Source organism: Panthera pardus, unplaced genomic scaffold (genome assembly GCF_024362965.1).
Source record: "Panthera pardus isolate Hobbes unplaced genomic scaffold, ASM2436296v1 HiC_scaffold_27, whole genome shotgun sequence".
NCBI classification, from domain to species: Eukaryota; Metazoa; Chordata; class Mammalia; order Carnivora; family Felidae; genus Panthera; species Panthera pardus.
Window position 1 is genome coordinate 30,626,509 of NW_026526843.1, and position 22,542 is coordinate 30,649,050.

The 22,542-nt window shown below is 44.2% G+C and overlaps 1 protein-coding gene across 5 annotated transcripts in view; it reads right to left on the reverse strand.

Moving 5' to 3' along the window:
• DOCK11 (dedicator of cytokinesis 11) overlaps positions 1 to 22,542 on the reverse strand; it is a 197,767-nt gene that overhangs the window by 75,164 nt on the left and 100,061 nt on the right. For 4 of the 5 annotated variants that reach the window (XM_053892126.1, XM_053892122.1, XM_053892124.1 and 1 more), the window contains exons 21-32: positions 22,131 to 22,252; positions 21,359 to 21,445; positions 19,473 to 19,562; positions 13,335 to 13,453; positions 11,468 to 11,537; positions 11,260 to 11,385; positions 10,596 to 10,667; positions 9,148 to 9,294; positions 5,606 to 5,689; positions 4,659 to 4,770; positions 4,109 to 4,147; positions 2,296 to 2,474 (exon numbers count right to left, since the gene is read on the reverse strand). In XM_053892126.1, coding sequence (XP_053748101.1) covers positions 2,296 to 2,474; positions 4,109 to 4,147; positions 4,659 to 4,770; positions 5,606 to 5,689; positions 9,148 to 9,294; positions 10,596 to 10,667; positions 11,260 to 11,385; positions 11,468 to 11,537; positions 13,335 to 13,453; positions 19,473 to 19,562; positions 21,359 to 21,445; positions 22,131 to 22,252 — 1,247 coding nt within the window. The remainder of the gene's footprint in view (positions 1 to 2,295; positions 2,475 to 4,108; positions 4,148 to 4,658; positions 4,771 to 5,605; positions 5,690 to 9,147; positions 9,295 to 10,595; positions 10,668 to 11,259; positions 11,386 to 11,467; positions 11,538 to 13,334; positions 13,454 to 19,472; positions 19,563 to 21,358; positions 21,446 to 22,130; positions 22,253 to 22,542) is intronic. The other variant, XM_053892123.1, reaches the window with a different exon arrangement.

The following is a 22,542-nucleotide window of genomic DNA, read 5'->3' on the forward strand; positions in this document are numbered from 1 at the left end:
GTTACTATATAGTTATAAGGTGCCCCAAACCAACGTAAACCGCAGTAACAAACCACATCCTAAAGCCGAGTTTAAGCCTACTTTAAGATAGAATCTGAAGCTGAGTTTAAATTTACTTTCAGATAGAATCACATAAAGAGAATTAGCAAAATCTATAGGAAACAAACAAACAAACAAAAAAACCTCTGTAATTAAAGAAGTATAAGTGGAATGTAGCCGGCAGGCATTTTCTGTTATTTACTTATTATTTTTTTTTTTTCAGTTTATTCATTTTGAGAGCGAGACCGAACAAGCAAGCGCATGCACAAGCCGGGGAGGGGCAGAGAGAAGGAGAGACAGAATCCCAAGCAGGCTCTGTGCTGATGGCGCAGATATGGGGCTGGAACTCACGAACTGTGAGACAGTGACCTGAGCCAAGATCAAGAGTCGGACGCTGAACTGACCGAGCCGCCCAGGCGCCCCAGGCATCTTCTGTTTATTAAGAACAAATGGGACTACTGTAGAAAAAGAATAAGCCCTATCTCCGAGGCAGCGTTCCAAAGTGATTATAATAATAAATGATTTCCTAACTTTTATTTGTATTTGAACGTGAAAACAAAGGGACACATTATTTTTTTATTTAAAAGAAATGTTTTTTTTTTTTTTAATTTTTACTTATGTATTTAATTTTATTCAAATTCTCATTAGTTGACATACGCTGCAATATTGGTTTCAGGACTCGAATTCAGTGTTTCACCGCTTCCATACAACACCCAGGGCTCATCACAACGAGTGCCCTCCTTAATACCTATCACCCATTTAGCCCATCCCCCACTCACCTCCCTACGTCAACCGTCGGTTTGTTCTCTATCATTAAGAACCTCTTGTGGTTTGTTTCCCTCTCTTCTCTTCCCCCCTCTTCCCCTACGTTCATCTGTTTTGATCTTAAATTCCACATATGAGTAAAATCATATAGTATTTGTCTTTCTCTCATTGACTTATTTAGCTCAGCATAATACATTCTAGCTCCATCATGGAAAAGGGCAGTGGGACAAATTATCAATCATGAAACAGTAGGATGTTACCTTGAGGCATTTGATTCCAGGTATGTAAGTTAGGTCACTCTAAATCCATAGAGTTCGCACTCTACTTAAGAAAAATGTCTTTTAATGTTCATTTATTTTTGAGGAAGAGAGACAGAGCATGAGAGGGGGAGACAGAAGCCGAAGCAGGCTCCAGGCTCTGAGCCGTCAGCACAGAGCCCGAGGCGGGGCTCAAACTCACAGACTGCGAGATCATGACCTGAGCCGAAGTCGGACACTTAAGCGACTGAGCCACCCAGGCACCCCTGCAACCTACTTTTTTAAGCCCATAGGGTTTAATGGTAATAAGGGCGGAGAATACTTGTTAAAGGTACAGCCAACAGCAACTACAGCTATGGCCTTCACACATAGACAAGGTGTAATGTATATATAAGGTTTATAGCCACATCCACATTTTTTCAGTAAGAAAAATCTTCATTGTCCATACTTCATATTTGACATAGTTAACGTGTCTTACTACTAATCATTTAATCCATAATATAACCGACTTGAGCACATATATTAAGTTATATATTTGAAAGAACGCACGTGGCCATAACCGTGTATGATTTTTTAAAAATCATTAGTTTACGTACCAATCATAAGCAGTTATGTTGTTCATGAAGCAGTTATGTTGTTCTTTATACACGATTTGAGAAACCAACGTTTTTCTCCAATAGTTAACTGAACAGTACGTTATTTTATTTTTATGTATTTATTTTTTGCAGTAGGCTCCATGCCCCCCTGGGTGGCTCAATCGGTTCGGCATCCGACTTCAGCTCAGGTCATGATCTCACCGTTTGTGAGTTCGAGCCCCGCGTCGGGCTCTGTGCTGACAGCTCAGAGCCTGGAGCCTGCTTCGGATTCTGTGTCTCCCTCTCTCTGCCCCTCTCCCGTTCACGCTCTGTCTCTCTCTCTCTCTCTCTCTCTCTCTCTCAAAACTAAACAAACATTAAAAAATTAAAGACAGAACAAAAAAAGGAGGACCCACACACCAATGTGGGGATTGAACTCAAAAGCCTGAGATCAAGAGTGGCATGGTTTACTGACTGAGCCAGCCAGGCAACCTCCTAATGAACAGTATTTTTAAAACCTAACCATACTGAGACAAATCTTACTTACAAAAGTAAGTTCGTCAATGCTCATATTACGTTCCTTACTGAAGACTCCATCTTTAATGTAATATCTTGGCAGAAATTGACTAATGCGATACTGATCATACGGACATCCTTACCTTGTGCTGGTATCTAGTGTCAAATGCATGTTTTATCAAAAGATTCTTTATGACAGAGATAGCTGTATATCTGATCTCGTAATTGTCTTGCAGAGCAATGGAGGTTTCCCTCAGAAGTAAACCGACCAAGAAGTGATGCTTGCAATATTCATCTGATAAACTGTATTCAAGATTTGAATCTGCAGTACAATGAAATTTAAAGCCCGTTTACAAAAACAGTAATTACTTTAACATTAAAATACTGCGTTTATTACTTAGCAAACACGTGGTCATGCTCGCAAGAGCTATAATTTTGCCATTAACAAACGTGAACAATTCTTTTGTCATACAGAAGGAGCATGCAAAATTTTTACAAGACAGGCGCACTCATAATTAGGGTATGTGATAGCCTTAATGATCACGTCAGTGGGTAAGAGAGTCCCTAGATTTCTTTGTCCTACATTCTGTTGAACTCTTAGGAATCTTAAGATAGAACCCGGAATGAAACAATACTATATTTGGCAATGTCTTAACACATTTCTTTCGATCTGAAGAGCTTTAGTTACAACTACAAATTGGACCGATTCCATACAACAATGCTTGAATTACTGATCTGTTTACACTTGTCAAAAGGAGGAAAAAGAAGGCAAAGACAACTGAATCGTTCTAATGGGATTAACTATCGACTATTCTAGTAGATGTTCCATCCCGGCCTGGACGCATGTCAACCCCCCTTCTTCAGCAAATACAGACCTTCGATTTCATAAAATCACTTCGAACTAGGTCTTTCGCTCCCTTTTGGACCTCAGTCCATTTCAAATCCCCGCTGCCCATATCTTGGTTGGGACTTGCCTTATAACTACTCACAAGGGATCGTGATCAAGTTTAGCAATTTCTACGGTAGACTTTTACAATCTGTATTTCCTCTCCTCTACCCTACCCTTGAATTGAATGAGGCCATAAAGCTGAAGGATAGGTTTTCTTTTCTTTTTTTTTTTTTGGCCTCCACTTTAGCGGTTAATATAATGCTATGTATTCAGTTAGGACATAATAAGTGGTGTGAGTAGTCAGATTCAATCCTAAATCCTGATGATCCGTCCACCCCTTCTGTTCTCGGACTTCCTCATAGCTACCAATAAATCATGGGGAAGTATTCGAGCCACACATGCTCAGAATCTAACACGGGAGTGGTTGAACGGGGATGCTTGGTTTCTTAAATATGTTGCCTTCATTTACGCTGGCTAGAATTCAATGACTGAAACCACTGCTCAGCAGCTACTCCCCTGGAGACCAAGGCAGCTGATTTTCTTCTTGCCATTGGTCACCCTCTTCTGTGAACCCCCACCACTTTCTACGCACGAGGGCCAAGAATAACTGAGCAGGTGGGGGGGGGGGGCTTTATGTGGGGAGATTTTGCAACAGCAGTTAGGTTTTTCACTTCAGTGCTTTGAATAAATCCAATCAGGTAGTTTCATCCACGCCTTCAAAACTGTCGCCAAGCAGTCATTAGACAGGGTCGGAGAGGAGGGAGGGAAGCCTGGGACAGAGGGCACTGGCTCAAAGAATAGATACACCCTCCGGTCCCCTTGCTGGCTTGAGCAGGAACTTGTTTGCAAGCAATCGGTGTTCAAGCTTATTTTAAGAGGAAACAAATATACTGCCTCATACACCACCTCCTAGGTTTTCTAAGTACGTTAGCTTAAAGCCTCACTGTGTGTGGCTAGGGAGAATGTGAATAAGCAAACAAAGCCCCCCCGTCCATCTTAAGCCATTCATCAAATCAATGGTTTTTCAAGACAGTTAACTACTTTAGAGTGAACCGAGTTAAACCTACCTACTGAAGTCAAACGGTCCACCGCAAATGAAAAAAAATCTAATTAATATATGAAAAGAAAAGGGACAAATAAAAAACATAGTAACATAAGAATTGTGCTACACAACAAAGCATTCAATAAAACTAGCAACGGAGATAACATTTAATACATACATATTACTATTCCACTCTGCCTTTATACGTTCCTTGCAGTGGAAATGCATTCATATGGTTTTTTTTCTTAATTTAGTCTCATTTCAGAGTCCAAACACTACTACAGAAAGCAATTTGACTAGTATCTGATATCTCTGTTTAAGCAGCGATCTATGTAATACACCTGATCTCTCCACACTATGAATACTATCACTGACGCTATGAAGAAAATGCAGATACTGTTAATGAACATATCTTCACGTAGCTAACAATTCTGACGTTACCTTTAAATTCACAGGTTTACCTAGAAAACATTACCCTATGCTAGCACTAGCCAAAAAAGAAAAAAAAAAAAAGAAAAAAAAAAGAAAAGAAAAGAAAAACATGTTCTCAAGTGATGGAAAATGCAAACACGTACCTTGCACTCGCTGGAGTTTCGGTTTGGCAAATGCCATTGGCAAATTCAGAGGAATGTAATGCTCGTGGTTGCAAATTGTTTGCAAAAATTCAAACTTGTATTCAGCCAGAACCTAAAGGGAAGGAAATTATACACGAACTCCTGTTTAGTCGACACGTACCATTTTAATAACGAAACACAGAGCGTTAGTTTCCAAAACGGAAGTGTTCAGTGGTTTAAGTATACCTTGAGATGTGGCCTACGTAGGAAAGAGTTAACACAGCAGGCCCAAGGCTGCTCTCCTTAAAAAAAAAAAAAAAAAAAATGCCTGCTTGCAAGGTTGGTTGCAGGCTGGCATTTGGGAAATTGGATTCTGAAATGCTCCCTACATGATAAGGTCGTGCCTTCTCTGCCAGCCTGCTCTATTTGTACAAACAATGTGATTTATTGCTTTCTTTTCCTTTCCCGACTCTGGAAGGTTGACCAGTCTCCAATATATGACCAGCCCCCAAGAAAAAAAACTTCAACTCCAAGTCTCAACTGGGCTTCCCTGAACAGAAATGTGGCATGCACGCGGCTGCGTTTTCAGGGCTGGAGAGACTCCGGGTGACCTTCACAGGAGGGAAGGCACTCGGGGAAGCCTGCGTGAGAATTGCCAAGGACTCCACTTGGGTTTTGATCTTACTGTTCCAGCTAAGTAGCCTTACTGCGTCACTCTAATGAATGTCAGCCGTGACTAAGACCGCCCCAAGTATATGTTCAGTCCCGTGAGTCTTTCTAGTTAACCACTGAGCGTGTGGGTGGTCTTGGGGACTCCCAAAACACCATCCGATATCCCCTGCGTTGAGGTACAGATATCCGCAAAGTACAAAAACAAAGACAGCAGTTCCAAACCCTCCAGAGAATAAATGTCACTCTTGGTCTCAAGCTCTAATGTCCGACAGCTGTTATACGTCCTTATAACTTACCTTAGGATCTTTGGGGCTGAATCCAGATATATAGTCATTTATCAAATTGAAAACAAATCCTCTATCCATTAGTGTCAAACAGCGCTATAGAAACCAAGACAAAATGAACAGGGACGTAATTCTAGAAGTCTGTCATGACAAAAGGCAAGTGATTTATTGTTGGAATTGGGTCCCAACTGTACAATTTTCATATATATGTAAGCATTCCCATATATGTGTATATATGTACATATACATACATGCACAAATGCATATATCCTTATATACATATATATGCATATATACACACAAATACATATGCATATATACATACACATATATACGTAATCTATTGAGCTACAGGGACTCATTTCGGTCAATCTGAAAAGCTCTAAGTGAAGTATATGGTGGTCAGCTAGCGATGAAAAGTGGGGTTTGGCTATGTAAACATTTCAGACCCAAAGAGAAGGTTCTCTCTGTGTTCCGTGAAGTCTTGGCCTATTAAAACATCCTTCCTCTGTGGAGAAAGAGGAACCCTTTTGCCCTGCTGGTGGGAATGCAAACTGGTGCAGCCACTCTGGAAAACAGTATGGAGGGTCCTCAAAAAACTAAAAATAGAACCACCCTACGACCCAGCAATTGCACTAACTAGGTATGTATCCAAGGGATACAGGTGTGCTGTTTCGAAGGGGCACATGCACCCCCGTGTTTATAGCAGCACTATCGACAACAGCCAAAGTATGGAAAGAGCCCAAATGTCCATCGACGGGTGGATGAATGGATAAAGAAGATGTGGTATCTATATACAATGGAATATTACTCAACTATAAAAATGAATGAAATCTTGCCATTTGCAATGACGTGGGTGGAACTAGAATGTATTACGCTAAGCGGAAGAAGTCAGGAAGAGAAAGACAAATATCATATGACTTCACTCACGTGGAATTTAAGAAACAAAACAGATGAACATAGGGGAAGGGAGGGAAAAATAAGATAAAAAACAGAGAAGGAGGCAAACCTCTTACATCCAGAGAACAAACTGAGGGCTGCTGGAGGGGAGGTGGGTGGGGGGGGAATGGGCTGGGTGGGTGATGGGCGCTAAGGAGGGCACCTGTTGGGATGGAGCACTGGGTGTTGTCTGTAAGTGAGGAATCACGAAGTTCTACTCCTGAAACCATTATTACACTATATGTTACCTAACTTGGGTTTACGAACAACATCCTTCCTCCGCGACAGGCCTAATAGCTGTTCACACTTGCCTGCGGGTCATTCTCCTCCTCATCATGCCAGGCCTGGCTAGTACCTCCAGCACTCTTCTGCCGAATCCTACCCATTCCTCAATGTCCCGGGGAAATCCCATCCTCCTTAGCCACCCCGGCCCACAAGCCCCTTGAAGCATTTATATTCTACGCTAGCTTGTTTTGTACTTATTAGTTCCCTACGATTTTACCTACACAGGACAACAGGAAGACTCTCTTTCTCTTTATGTTCTCCCTAGTGCCTAGCCTATTCCTGTGAAACAGAAGGAACCCACTATGCTTGCACCTCATTTCTCACTGTGCTTGCGACAGCGTTCTAGAGAAATACGAACGCGAATATGACATGGTCTTCACCCCCGTCCAGGGGTAAAGACAGACAAGGTAAACAAATAATTAAAATACAGCACAGTAAGAAGTAGCACAGGGGCACGGAAAGGACGGGTGAACAACAAAAAATCTTTGGTCTTGCTCCATTCATACAGATCAAAACCAAAACTCCTTAGCCGGACATTCAACGCCTTCCATCCTAAACTCTCTGCGCACAAGGCTTGCTCATCCCTAAACAATTCTGGAAACACGCGTATCTCTCCGTCTTTGCTCGTGGACCCTCCTCTACATGCAACAGCTTCAACTCTTCTAGAAGAACTTTTCTTCTCGGCCCTGGTCATAGTTCCTGGTCATAAACCCTCCTGTTCTGGTCTTGCTACTGTAGTTTGTTTCTATTTTCCAAGTAACAATCATCACACTTTACCCTGAATACGTATTAGAAATGTGATTTCAGGGGCGCCTGGGTGGCTCAGTCGGTTGAGCGTCTGACTTGGGCTCAGGTCATGGTCTCACAGTTCATGAGTTCAAGCCCCGTGTCAGGCTCTGAGCTGTCAGCTCAGGAGCCTGCTTCGGATTCTGTGTCTCCCTCTCTCTCAAAAATAAACATTAAAAGAAAAGATTCTGTCTCTCTTTCTCTCTCTCTCCCTCTGCCACACTCTCTCTCTAAAATAAAAAAATAAAAAAAAAATAATAAAATAAAATAAAATAAAATAAAAAGAAATGTGACTTCTGAGACAGCCTCTTGTCTCTGAATCTTCACAGAGAAGACAGGCAAATGGTGACTCAAATGAAGTAAATACAGCTATGACATCAACTGTGTTCTATTTATTCCCTTTACATAGTAGCTTTCAAGTTTAAACCCCATGGGACAAACTGAGAGTTTACATTTCAAATAGCGTCCTCCTTAATTTACTTTAAAATGATAGGTGGGGACGCCTGGGTGGCTCAGTCGGTCAAGCGTCCGACTCTTGATTTCGGCTCAGGTCATGATCTCAAGGTTCGTGACACTGAGCCCCGTGTTGGGCTCTGCACAGACAGTGCGAAGCCTGCTGGGGATTCTCTCTTTATCTCTCTCTCTCTGCCCCTTCCCTGACTCGTGCTGTCTTTCTCTCTCTCTCTCAAAATAAGTAAACATTTTAAAAAAAATGGAAAACAAGGGTACGTCAGACACGAAAACTGCTTGGATGGAGTCTCGACCGTGAGGTTCTTTACGTGAGGCTGAGATATGAGGAAGGGCTGGGAGAAGAGGGGTAGTAGAAAGGAGCAAGCAAACAGTAAGCACATTTACAAACCCGTGCCCCTTCTCTGCAACAACTCAAATATTGTCACCCATTTTATAGAACAATTACATTCTAGCACTGCCCTTTACGTACCAAAAAACTAGAACTACGATAAACCAGAACAGTGATAAATGCGTGGTTCTTCATCCATATAGGAGTTTCTGGTATCTCTCAAACAGAATCATCTCGCTGACCGAAATGAACAATCTTCCCTCACGTGGATTAATAACATGTAGATTGCGGTTACATCAGCAAACAGGTTGCTTTCGTTCCAGAGTTGCAAACTCAAAGGCCGACAGGGGTCAGAGAAGTGATTTAAATGCATAAAGAGTCAAGGGTATACTAAGGAGTGGTGGGGCCTGTGGCAACCTAGAAAGTACATGCCTCGTCTAAAGGCACCTAAATTAATATATTTGAAAAAACATCCCGTGAAACAAGCAAAACATGCCTTCTGGCTAAGCCACCCCTGTATGGGACCTCTGATTTAATTAATTAGGCATTTCAGTGTGGGGGGCGGGGAGGGATCAAACCTGGCTGTTTTACTAAACTGATGGATGAATTCAGTCAAAAGTTTCTCCCGCATTTTACAAAGACCTAGCTGAGTCTCTAGAAAGTGGGTAGTTTTTTTTCTTTGGCTTTAAAAGACCACATTGGTGAAGAGTATCTCCTCACCATGTTCTGGCTGCCTTTAACTCACCTTCAGGAAGCTAGCCAAACTATAATTGACATTTCTGGACTCATCGGGAATCTCGGCATAGCGAATAGTCACATGGGGAATTATCGCAAGAAGCAATGAATGTAAGACATGATGATATGCCTCTGGAAATCTCTGGCCTCTGGGAAGCTTAAATCAAACAGACATAGCAAAGAGTCAGAGCTGCAAAAGGTTTAAATCAATTGCTATTTTTATTTTCAAACACATGCTAGATATAAATGTGGCTTTTCTTAACTGGAGTGTAACTTTTCTCCCAACTTAAAGATGACATCACTAGTTCAACATACGCTTCAGATCCTTAGAGGAACTATAATGAACTGACTGAAGTCATCAACAAACCAACTTTGGGGGCGCCCGGGCGGCTCAGTCGGTTGGGCGTCTGACTTCAGCTCAGGCCATGATCTCACGATCCGTGAGTTCGAGTCCCGCATCAGGCTCTGTGCTGACGGCTCAGAGCCTGGAGCCTGCTTTGGATTCTGCGTCTCCCCCTCTCTCTCTCTCTCTCTGCTCCTCCCCCACTCATGCTCTGTCCCTCTTACTCTCAAAAATGAGGAAACGTTAAAAAAAAATTTTTTTCAGAATAAAAAAAAACAACTTTGGAATTATGTTCCTGAGATCTACCCACATCCCAGATTTTCATTCCAGTTTTTTTTCCTGACACACAATTTCAGCAAACCCATTCTGTGAAAAGTCTGACGAAAACGGGAAATAGGTGAATATTTACATTTCACAAATCTCGACTCTGTAATTGCCAGAACTAAGAAAATTTCTTTGTACTTTTATGAGAATCTAAAAATACAACTCAATGTATATGCCACATTCCAGAAACACATCTGTTACAGAAGGTGTTTTGAACGTCATACGTGCGTCAAACCTTTCTAAGAGGTGATTTCTGATCTGGTACTTGGTCTCCAAATGAATGTTTCAACATAGACATTTCTAAGCTACAAGATAAAAGGCAAGCTTCAAAGAAAACGTATTTTACATGGCAAATAACAAAAAGGAAAGAATGCATGTGAACAAGCCTCTGAGGACTTTGAAAATGTATGAACTGTCAGACCTCAGATTCATGCAATACATCCATTGGTGTTTGGTTTTGGTTTGTTTTCTTAGGCAAAATTGACAAAGTCAAGGGCTAAGAGCCCTTCGGTATAAGAGGATCTGTGCATCATTGCTACCTGTGAACAGGATTAGCCTTCTTTGCCTATGCTAAATATTATCCTTGGGGCACCTGGATGGCTACGTCTGTTACATGTCTGACTCTTGGTTTCGGCTCAGGTCATGATCTCATGGTTCATGGGATCGAACCCCACGTCAGGCCCTGCGCTGACTCTCTCTCTCTCTCCCTCTCTCTCTACCCCTGCCTTGCTCGTGCACTCTGTCAAAATAAATAAATATTTTCAAACATAGATTATTCTTAGCCTACTTACCTTAATTTTATTCTCTTCCAACAAGTATGTGGCCATAGACTTTGCAATAATTTCAAAAAAAAACCACGAGTACTAAAATAAACCAACAAATACATAAAATCAATTTTTAATAGTTACCCAAATCCTGAAGCTCAGCAAAGTTCGACAAATCAGTATGGACCTTATCTCTGAACTTTAACATTTTAAAGTGATCGCAATTCACCATCGAAGTTGCACAAGGTAATACTGTACCACCTCAGCGCCAGCCGGTGAGGTGCAAAGGGCATGTGGTGGGAATGTTTGCCGTGTGGGGAGGGGCATCTTATCACAGACCTTATTTGGATTTGCTTACACATGGTGCTGAGAGGAAACCAACTTTTAGTCTGTCTTAGGATTGCTCTTAAATTCTCTACAGATGGGGCACCTGGGTGGCTCGGTTGAGCGTCCAACTTTGGCTCAGATCAGGATCTCGGGGTTCGTGAGTTCGACCCCACATCGGACTCTGTGCTGATAGCGTGGAGCCTGCTTGGGATTCTCTCTGTCACCCTCTCTGTCTGCCCCTCCCCTGCTCTCTCTCTCAAAAATAAACAAACACTAAAAGAACGATGGGGGGGGGGGGAGGGTCACATGAGCAAATGACGAAAAGACTAGAACCGAAATGGTTCCTTGTGTCCTGGTTCCTCACCTTTAGCAGTTTGTTTATCGATAAAAAGTCAGCAGACTGTTTCAACACTGCGATCATCGTAGTGGCCAGAGTTTCATGTATCAGCTGGGCCTGAGGCGCGTTCGGTTTTTCGGGTCGGAAGCTATACTACAAATGCAGGAAAATGCAGCCCTAAGTCAGAATCCTCACATAAAATACACTGCTCACAGAGAAAGCTTATTCCACAAACCTTGATGAAGGATCTTAAATAATTATCCAAGCCTTCTTCATGGCACTTTGAAACGATATGTAAGAGAACCCTGCAAACACATTCACAGAAATCAGCATGTGAGTTACCACAGTTGGGAGTATCTAACCCCCCAAATACCCCCACACTGCCTGAAGAATTCAAAGTCAGAGGATTGCATAGGATGTCCTAAGATGGTCCGACCAAGATTTCGGCATCGAACTTGCTCGGGGCCTTGCACAACATTTCCTGGGTCAAAACAAGGGCATTGTAGTTGGGCAACCCAGATGCCTCGCTTCTGTTCTGCACGCGTTTCAAGCATGGTCATAGCTTCTATACAGTACAAGACCTCGGGTGCCGTACATATTGAAATCCCCTCCAGGGAGTAAAAGGAAAGGAAGAGAAAGATGGAAAGCACGGCAACAGATGGGGGGAAAGGAAGAGAGAGACCAGACAGGTGTAATGACAGGATCTGGGATGAGAAGTAAATACAAATTCATATACGAGACTAGCAGTGGTTCTCAAACTTTATCGTGCATCAGAATCACCTAGAGGGCACATTGCTCAGCCCCTCTTGCAGAGTTTCTGACTTTGTAGCTCTGGGGTGAAGTTCAACGATGAGCGGTATTTTTTGTTTGTTTGTTTGTTTTTTGTTTTCCCCTAAGCTCCCAGGTGATATTGATGGTGCTGGTGCGGGAGCCATATTGGACAACCACTGGACTAAAATAATGCTCCTTAAGTTTTCAAGCAAACTAGCCCCAACAGCAGAGCAAAGCAAACGGTGTGCAGGGCCGTAGCTTAAGACCCGCTGGGACAGGTCGTGGCAACGGCAGAAGCAGCAAAGCCAGAAACATCCAGCACTGAGCTCTCAATTCTATGGGGTATCCTATTTTCGTTTCAAAATTCAGTGCATTTTCCATTCAACTCTACCATAGATCCTTGTTTGTTTCTATAAAAAAATAATAATCCTTTATCCTTTTCAGTAAAAATTCATGGTTCAGGGCGACTCTGTCCAACATGAGAGCCACTAGCCACTTGTGGCTATTTAATTAAAATGAACTACAGTTACAAATTCAGTTCCTCAAACAGATGAACACAGGGGAAGGGGCGAGGGAAGAGGAGAGAGGGAAATAAACTATAAGAGACTCTTAAATATAGAGAACAAACTGAGGGTTGACGGAGGGAGGTCGGTGGGCGACGGGCTAGACGGGTGACGGGCATTAAGGAGGACACTTGTTGGAATGAGCACTGGGTATTGGATGTAAGTGATGAATCACCGAATTGTACACCTGAGACCAATGTTATACTGCATGTTAACTAAATGTAAATTACAGAAAACTCAGTTCCTCAGTTACGCTAGCCACATTTCAAGTGCTCAGTAGCTAAATGGCTAATGGCTACCATATTGGACAGCACACGTGTAGAACAACTCCATGACTGGAGAAAGTTCTATCGGACAACGCTGGTCTAGGGCAATGGTTCTCAAACTCTGTTGCATTATGGAATCACCTAGAAAACTTTAAAAAAAAAAATTGCTGACGCTGAGTTCCATCCCTAGATATTCTGGTTTCACTGGTACGAATGTGGTCTCGGCACACACATCTTTAAAAGCTCCCTGGGTGATTCTGACATGCGGTAAAGTTTGAGAACCCCTGGTCGAGGAAAACACATTCAGTTTGTCCTTTGATTTCTGGTACCATCTATCCCTGGGGATACAAGGTCCCCCAGTCTGAGAAGCATGAAACAAGAGAGAACAGATATTAGATTTCTGACTTTTGCGTTCTCGTTTGGAAGATCAATTTGTATTTGAAATGCAGAAACACAAAAAGGGACAAGAGTTGCTTCTCCGTATTATAGGGTCGGAACTCACATGGTACAGTTGACAGGAACGTCATCCTCGTGGGTCATGTTTGTGAGAACTCGGAAGAGTTGCATAAGAATTACAGGCAGAAACTGTATCATCACTTGGATCTCCATGGCATGCAAACACTAAAATAAGCCATTGTTAGTTACGAAAACAAACAGAAATAGGACGTAACTTGTCAATGTGAAACAACAAAGAATCAAGTCATGAGAGATGTACTCGCTAGAAGAGAAGCTCACGTAAACGTGAGCTTTGTAAGACAGGGCGCTTTGGTTAGCTCCTTTAGCCACGTCTCTATTTGGGCACGCAGATTTTCTTAGTTTATTTCGCATCAGACACTTTGTTTACTGAAGATAAAAAAGTATGACTGGGATAAACGGGTTTTGGAACAAAGACCGCCGGAGTCTCGGGAAACCGACACGTCCCAGCAGGCAGTGTCTTTGACAGAATGGGGACCACCGGTCAATCTGCTGAGAAGGGAGATTCAATCAAGTGCACTTCTCTACATAATCGGCTTTCCACTGGCCCCACCCACGAAGCTGAGGCCGCACGACATTGAGACATCCTCCTAGTACATTTCTTCCAAGTTCTAACACCCTGTCTCTGGCGGTAGGTGCGTTAACGGCAAAAAGAAGCCGTGTGCCCACATACGCAGAAACGACGCAAGCGGCGGAATCTGTAACATTTCTTTCTTCTTCCTTCCCTTCTCTCCGCGTTCCTTCATTCACTCAGGCATTCACTCAATCATTTAACCAACCAGCCAACCAGAAGGCGAAAACAAGTCTCACTGTTTCGACCTCCCTTCAAGGTTTCGTGCTGTGGGAAATACAGAGATGGAGGGGACAAGTCTCTGTACCTAAGGAACTCACTCTTTCTCTTTCCCGGGCCCCCGTACATAGCCTAGCCTTCCAGGTTTTCCTTCCTTTTGCCCCCTCTCTTCCAGCCTTACTTGCCATCACCCCCTCTGAACCTATAATCAAAATAGTCTAATCGTTTCCTAGGAGGCCTCTACAGGTTCTCTTTACTCCCCACACCCCCACCTCTCATTTCCAAATTCATCTCCCTCCGACTGGGTTACAGCAGATCACCTCCTGTCTGGGATGCCTCCCCATGACCTAGGGCAGTGCTTGGCAGCCAGGGGCCACTCTGCCCCCCAACGGGACGTCCTGCCGTGTCTGGAGACATTTGGGGTTGTCACAACTGGGGGCTGCTGACACCTAGCAGGCACGGGCCACCGATGCTGCTAAACATCCGACAGTGCACCGGACAGCCACGTACGACAATGAACCTGTCCAAAGTGTCAATATTGCCAAGGTTGAGAAACCCTGGCCTGGGGTTCAAGATCACTTGAGACCTAACCTGTGTTTTTAGCCTTAACACTTTCCACATTCTTCACGAGGCCAAACTGGTACCTTGGTTGCTCTGTGAGTAGATCATATGCATTCCTGCCTTGGTGCCTCTGTTCAGTGTGTGGCCACATCCCAGCCACTTTTCTAAGTCAAGTTCAAACCCCTACTTCGGTGAAGCCGCTCATCCCACTCATTCAACAAAGGCATTGTGAATGACCTTCCAAATGCCAAGCACACCAAAAAAAAGCCCTGGTTCCCACCATCAAGCAGTTCACGGTCTATGGGGAGGGGGGCCGGAGGGGGGGTAAAGACCTGGGACTAAATCTGCAATACGAATGGCAACGTGTACAAATAGCGGTCTATACAAAACGCACAAAGGAAGAAACAACGCGGTCTTCAATAAGGCTTCAGAGAGGAGGAGAGTTAAAGGGCAAGTGGGATCACATCAGGTAGAAAAGAGAGATGGGCAGTCAATGCAAAACTAATCCGGTATCGCTCCTCGGTCATTTATCCTCGATGCAACAGCGCTAGAGTGCTCTTTTCCCCCCTTGTTACAAACAGAACAACCACGAACAAAAGGCTGTCAAGGGCCCCCCATTCCTAGATGTACCCCGACAAGCTCCTCTCATGCCACCTGCCCCCTCCAGCTGCTCCCTGCGTTCCAGCTACACCGTCTTTTCTTTCCTTCTGTCTTTCAAACATGCCATCGCGAGATGTTTACACCTGCTGCAATACTCTGTTCTCCTTTGCCATGGCTTTATCACCTATGCTTGTCTTCCTCTCATCTATTTCTTTTCAGCTTGAGGCATCAGCTCCTGAGACAGCCCTCCGTGACAACTCCGTCTAGAACGCGCTCCTGTCACGTCGGACCCCGTTAACCTGTTCTCTTTGCTTCACAGCATTTATCTTGATCTAAAATTACTCATTTATACTCTCTGTACCCCAACTAGAGCAGGTATGTAGTCTGAACAGTTCCCCATTATATTCCTAGTGCCCTCATCAATATCTGGCCCATACGAAGTGCTCAGTAAGGATTTGGTGAATGACGAGATCAATGAATAAAATAAGGAACCAACAGGGGCGCCTGGGTGGCTCAGTCGGTTAAGTGTCCAACTTCGGCTCAGGTCATGACCTTGCAGTTTGTGAGTTCGAGCCCCATGTCGGGCTCTGTGCTGACAGCTCGGAGCCTGGAACCTGGAGAGGGAGTCTGTGTCTCCCTCTCTCTCTGACCCTCCCCTGCTCATATTGTCTCTCTCTCTCTCTCTCTCAAAAAAAGATTAAAAGGGGCGCCTGGGTGGCGCAGTCGGTTAAGCGTCCGACTTCAGCCAGGTCACGATCTCGCGGCCCGTGAGTTCGAGCCCCGCGTCAGGCTCTGGGCTGATGGCTCGGAGCCTGGAGCCTGTTTCCGATTCTGTGTCTCCCTCTCTCTCTGCCCCTCCCCCGTTCATGCTCTGTCTCTCTCTGTCCCAAAAATAAATAAAAAACGTTGAAAAAAAAAAAATTTAAAAAAAAAAAAAAAAAAAAAAGATTAAAAAAATTTTTTAAATAAGATAAGGAACCAATTAAGATGGGAGGCCTGTAGTCTCAGTGGTTCCTAAGTTCCCTGAGCCCTCAGCACACCAGCCTGTACCATGCACTTGATATCTATCATATCTTGCTTTCGACTCTCATTTGTACTGATGACTTATATTGTCATTTCATTTATGTATGTCCTTTCTCTCCAAATGGTCTTAAGATGGGCGATGACCCTCAGTTATTCTTCTCTGCAAGCCTCGCAGCATCAGGGGAAATATTCCATACATAAGTAGACGTTAAGTGACTTGGTAAAACAAGGCCATTTACAGGGGCAACAGACAGCAAGGCTTGATGGAAAGAACACGAGACCAGGAGTTAAGACCCATGTGTCACAGGCTGAGCTCAGCTCTGCTACTGACTAGCTGAGTGACCACAGGCAAATCCCCTCTACTTGGGCTTCAGTTTCCTCATCAAAAAAATCTCAAGACTCCCTTTTAGTGCAAACGGTCCATACAGGCGTTCCGCTCTTTCTGCAATCGTGTGGCATTTCACTCACTGCCACTAGAGGGCGCGCAAAGGTCACATAAATATCAGAAATTCCACACCCTTAAAAACACAAATAGGAGTGCGTTTGTTTTACTCCATTTTAAGAATACCAGTATATGAAAATGATGCTCTGCTCCATTCCATTCTGCTAAAACTTTTATGGAGCTTCCCCCCTGGAAGAAAAGCCAAAGATCTTAACAGACTAAGCATTCGTACACAGAGCTGGCTTTCTAGCCGTTACCCGAGGAAAGGATTTGAAAGCTGGATGACAGTTATACTCTTATGATAATTAAGAATAATAGCCACCACAGGGGCACCTGGGTGGCTCAGTCGGTTGAGCGTCCGACTCTCGATTTTTGGCCCGGTCCTGGGATCAAGCCCCATGTTGGGCTCTGTCGTGAGGTCTCCCTCTGCCTCTCTCCCCCATTCAGGCACTCTCACTCTCTCTGTCTCTAAAATCAAAAAAAAACATTTTTTTTAAAGAATAATAGCCACCGTTTATCAACCATCTCCCTGCTTCTACCCTTCCAACAGTATCTTCCCAATATGGTAGGCAGAATGATACTTCAAAAACCCAAATCACAGGAGCACCTGGCTGGCTCAGTTAAGCCTCCGACTTTGGCTCAGATCGTGATCTCGCGGTCCGTGCGTTCGAGCCCTGCGTCGGGTTCTGTGCTGACAGCTCAGAGCCTGGAGCCTGCTTCCCATTCTGTGTCTCCGTCTCTCTCTGCCCCTCCCTACTCGCACTCTGTCTCTCCCTCAAAAACACACATTAAAAAAAACCAAACAAACCCAAATCATGCCATGTCACTCCTCTGTTCAAAGCCCTGCAACGCTCTGGAAGTCCCGCTGGACACACCAAGCAAGCTGCTCATATTTATACATATTTAGATTTATGTACATATATATAACACACTCATTTACTTGTTTATTTTCCATCTGCCTCCACAAGAAAGTAAGCTCTTGCCAACAGGGATTATTGTTTGCTTTCTTTCCTTATATTCCAAACACTCAGAATGATGTCTCTGACCCATAGAAGGCACTCAAGAAATAAGTGTACCCCGAGTGGTTACGATATGGTGGATGTCCTATCTCACTTAAGCCCCACAACCACCCTACGAGTTGGCATCACAGGTTAGCCCTGTGTGACAGATGAAGAAACCAAGGCTTGGAGTAGTTCAGTAACTTGGCCAAGGTCAATCACAGAGCTAATAGGGGACCGATCTGGGACACAAGCTCGGTGAAACGATTCCAGAACCCATACCTGTGGTCTCATGTCATACTACCTCTCTGAAATGAAACAAACATTTTTGGGGGCGCCCGAGTGGCTCAGTCACTTAAGCGTCTGACTTCGGCTCAGGTTGTGATGCCACAGTTTGTGGAGTTCAAGCCCCGCATCAGACACTGTGCTGACAGCTCAGAGCCTGGAGCCTGCTTTGGATTCTGTGTCCCCCTCTCTCTCTGTCCTTCCCCTGCTCACGCTGTCTCTCTCTCTCTCAAATAAATAAACATTAAAAAAATTTTTAAAAAAAGAGACAAATGTTTTGGTCTCCTGAGAACATCATTAAGTAATAACATACATCCAAAGGGAAATCCTGTAGAGATTTCCTTTAAAATAAAAATTCCTGGGGCGCCTGGGTGGCTCAGTCGGTTAAGCGGCCGACTTCGGCTCAGGTCACGATCTCGCGGTCCGTGAGTTCGAGCCCCGCGTCGGGCTCTGTGCTGACAGCTCAGAGCCTGGAGCCCGCTTCAGATTCTGTGTCTCCCTCTCTCTCTGCTCCTCCCCTGTTCATGCTCTGTCTCTCTCTGTCTCAAAAATAAATAAACGTTAAAAAAAAATTTTTAAATAAAAATTCCTGGGGTGCCAGGGTGAGTCAGTCGGTTGAGTGTCCGACTCTTCATTTTGGCTCAGGTCATGATCTCCCGGTTCGTGGGTTTGAGCCACGCATCGGGCTCTGTGCTGACGGTGCGGAGCCTGCTTGGGATTCTGTCTCCTTCTCTCTCTGTCCCTTCGCCTGCTCGCTCGCGCGCTCTCTCTCCCCAAATAAATACATAAAAATCTAAAAAATTAAAAACAAATCAATAAAATAAAAATGCCCCAGACTTTCCATGGCTGACCTACGAAAGGAGTAACCAGAAACAGTCGCCGCCAGCTAGGTCCCACGATGTGCAGTTCAGTCCCACCGTGTTAGGGAATAAACAGGGCCTTGGGTTCTCAAGACATTTAAATAAAATATGGTGTTTCTTAAGACTCTCTCCCACGCGACATGCGGAAACTGGGCTTTTCGGTCTTCAGTGGACCCTGCTGATATCATCTTTCACCCACAGACACAGGAATCGTCCATTTTACTCCCAGCAAAAGGGACACGCTCCCATCTGTCCTGACCCTTTTCCCCACGGCAGGAGCCACCTTCACCGGGCAGTCAGCAGGACGAGAAAAGAGCCAAGAAAACCGATTTATGGAACTGAAGTAAACATTTTCATGAGATTTTCAAAAAATATGTCGACAGAGTCTGGCTGTAACAGTTTCTTCCTAATGTAGCAACTCTGCTGTCTGCTCCTAAATAGGCAACTGATAGAAAAGCACATTACAGAAAGTATTCCCTTGAGGATACACAGCCCCAACTATTTTAAGGTGTTCGTTTCATTTCCCTCCCCCACCTCCCCCATCAAAACGTGGCAACGGGAAAGATACGAGAAACAAACCTTCCGCCGAAAGCTGCTGTTCATTTACCTTTAAATATTTAATGAGCTCCCCCGGAACTTCTGTGGAGCCCGACTGAATCAGCTGGCAATGATGGAAGAATTTGTGGACATGTAGATCCTGCAAAACAGATGGACACGGCCATAGAAATCTGATTCATCACCCTCAAACACAGGCGCTCTAACGCTCCGTCCCCCCGGCATCCGCGTCTCACAAGATGATCGATCTGGGTCTTCTGACGCCCAGATTCGGCAGCTGCAGTCACCAACACGTGTGCCCGTGTCCCGTGGTCCCCTCGGCCATCACAAAAAGCAGCAAAACCGGGCGGAGTGAGCGTGTACCCACGCATACCGGGCAGGTCACAATCTTTGCGCAGCTAGCCAAATGTTCATTTAATTCCTTTTTTGACGGGTGTGGTCTGTCGGGTTGGGCAGCCTCTACCTCTTAAGCAGGCTTCATGCCCAGTGTGGAGCCCTATGCGGAGCTTGAGCTCACGACCCTGAGATCAAGAGTCGGATCCTTGACTGACTGAGCCAGCCAGGTGCCCCGGGCTGCTTCTAGATTTTAATGAAACGAGTAGGAACAGAGGTCTGGACTGATAGGTGAAGAAAAGGTATCAGCAGGGAGTTACCAGATAATAATAGTCTCAGGCATTCAATGCCCAAGCGATCGTGGCAATTTGGTCGGCAAGTATCCAGCCGTCCTATGTGGAATCTAGATATTGTATACCGAGAAGGACCTTATAGGCCACGCCAAGGAACGTGGACTTCATCTTCCCCATCGGTGAATTTCCAAACTGTGCTTGAGAACCTCCAACAGATATTTGATTGTAATTTCATGGATGCCAAGGACAAGGGTAAACTACTAGTCATCCATGATCCACTGACTTCAAATTGCTATGTTCAATTCCGGTCTATCTATGAGAAAAACATCCAACAAATTCCAACAGAGGGGCATCCTACAAAACTTCACTACTCATGAAAACTGACAAGGCCATCATAAACAATGAGTGTCTGAGAACTTGTCCCAGCCAAGAGAAGCCTAAGATGACATGACAACGAAATGGAGTATGTTACGCTGGATAGAATCCATAGGTAAAAAAGAAGGAAATCTGAATAAATACAAACTTTAGTCAATGGTTATGGATCACGACTGGTTCATTAATTAGAACATACGTGCCATACTAATTGTTTTTAAATATTTATTTATTTTGGGGAGAGCACAGCAAGGGAGGGCGAGGGAGAGGAGGACAGAGGACCCAAAGCAAGCTCTTTAAAGAGCTGACAGGCCGACAGCAGCGAGCCTGATGTGGGGCTCGAACTCCTGAACCAGGAGATGGTGATCTGAGCCAAAGTCGGACGCTCAACCCACTGAGCCACCCTAGTGCCCTTGTGCCATACTAATTAATGTAAGAGGTTAGTAACAGGGGAAACTCGGCACAGGGTATATGGGAATTGTATGTACGACCCTATTTTTCTGCAAATCCCAAACTGTTCCCAAAACTTAAATTTATTTTTTAAAAAAGGTGATGATAGCCTCCAACCTTCCTTTCAGAGTTTTGTAAGGCATGAATCCATTAATGGGAATAAACGGATTTGAGGATTTGACAGGGATTATACAACTTGAGCTATTACAATTAAGAATGATGTTATTGCTAATGAGAAAGTCTTTGAGGCCACAACTTCTCTGAGGCTGCAGGAATCGAACATAGTCTATTTTAAACAAGAAATGGATTCAGGAGCCCCTGGTTGGCTCAGTCAGAAGAACATGTGACTCTTGACTTTGGGGTCCTGAGTTCAAGCCCCACACTGGGTGTAGAGATTACTAGGGAAAACAACAACAACAACAACCGAACAAAGAACTTTAAAAAAATATTCAAATAGCAAAATTGACGAAATTCACATGATGCAACTTACTTGAGTATAAATGGTAGACTCTAAGTGGCTTTTAATCTTCAACAAAGGCTTAGCGCCATCTACCCACTTAATATCCACATTCAATTGCTGTGAACAGAAACAAATGTGTTAGTTTCACACATAGGGAATTCCTGGAGAAAACAGTCTGCCTTTAGAGTAAATGGATCCTAAACCATTTTGAATTTCCAATCTTTGGCAGGCTGACACTTTTATAAATTACAATAAAAATGAACTAGTAACTAAAGGAGTATTTTAAGATGATGCACAAACTCCAAGCCCCAGCTTTTGAAACTTACTAGAATCAACAGACACAAGGTAACCTGGGTCAAATTGCTATCAAAGGTTTACACTGATTTTCCTGACTTCTCTTTCTGGTGGACCAGTCCTCAGACCACAGTTTGTGAAGCTATCCTCTAGAATACAGCATTCTACTTTTCATGTTTTTGAGAGAGAGAGAGAGAGAGAGAGAGAGACAGCGTGAGCCAGTGAGTGAGTGCAGGGAGGGGCAGAGGAAGGGGGGAGGAAGGAAGGAGAGAAAGAAAGAGAGAAAGAGAGAGCGAAAGAAAGTGAAAGAGAGAGAGAGAGGATCTTAAGGAACTTCCATTTTCAGTGCAGAGCCCAACTCGAGGCTCGTTCCCACGTCCCTAGGATTATGACCTAAGCCAAAATCAAGGGTCAGACGCTCACCGACTGGGCCACCCAGGTGCCCCCAGCATTCTACTTTTTAAACGCGACATTGTGATTACTTCAACAAAGACAGTTATTCTCCTACCCTTCTTGATTCTGCATCATTCACATTCAAGTAGCCTGGAGGAAGATTGGCTGAAACCGGCAGCTGCTGCTCCAATGTAATGATTCTCCCATCCTTCAGCAAAGGTACCCAGGCAAAGCCAACTGCCAACACAATAATCAACCGTGAGAAGTGAAATCGCAAATGCAATTAGCTCCACAAATCTCTGACTGCCGGGGAGCAGGGCAGGGTGGCGATGTTTCCTGCGGTGGGGGTGGGGTCCATATGTGGGAGTCCAGGTGTTGGGCGTCCGAATACCCGGGAAGGAACAATGCACTTGGATGGCTTCCTAATCCCAGCCTGGCCACTAATGACTTATTTACTCAATTTCCTGCACTATAAATTGGGAACAACACACAACCTTTCCATCTCATAGTTAGGAGAGAGCAAAGAG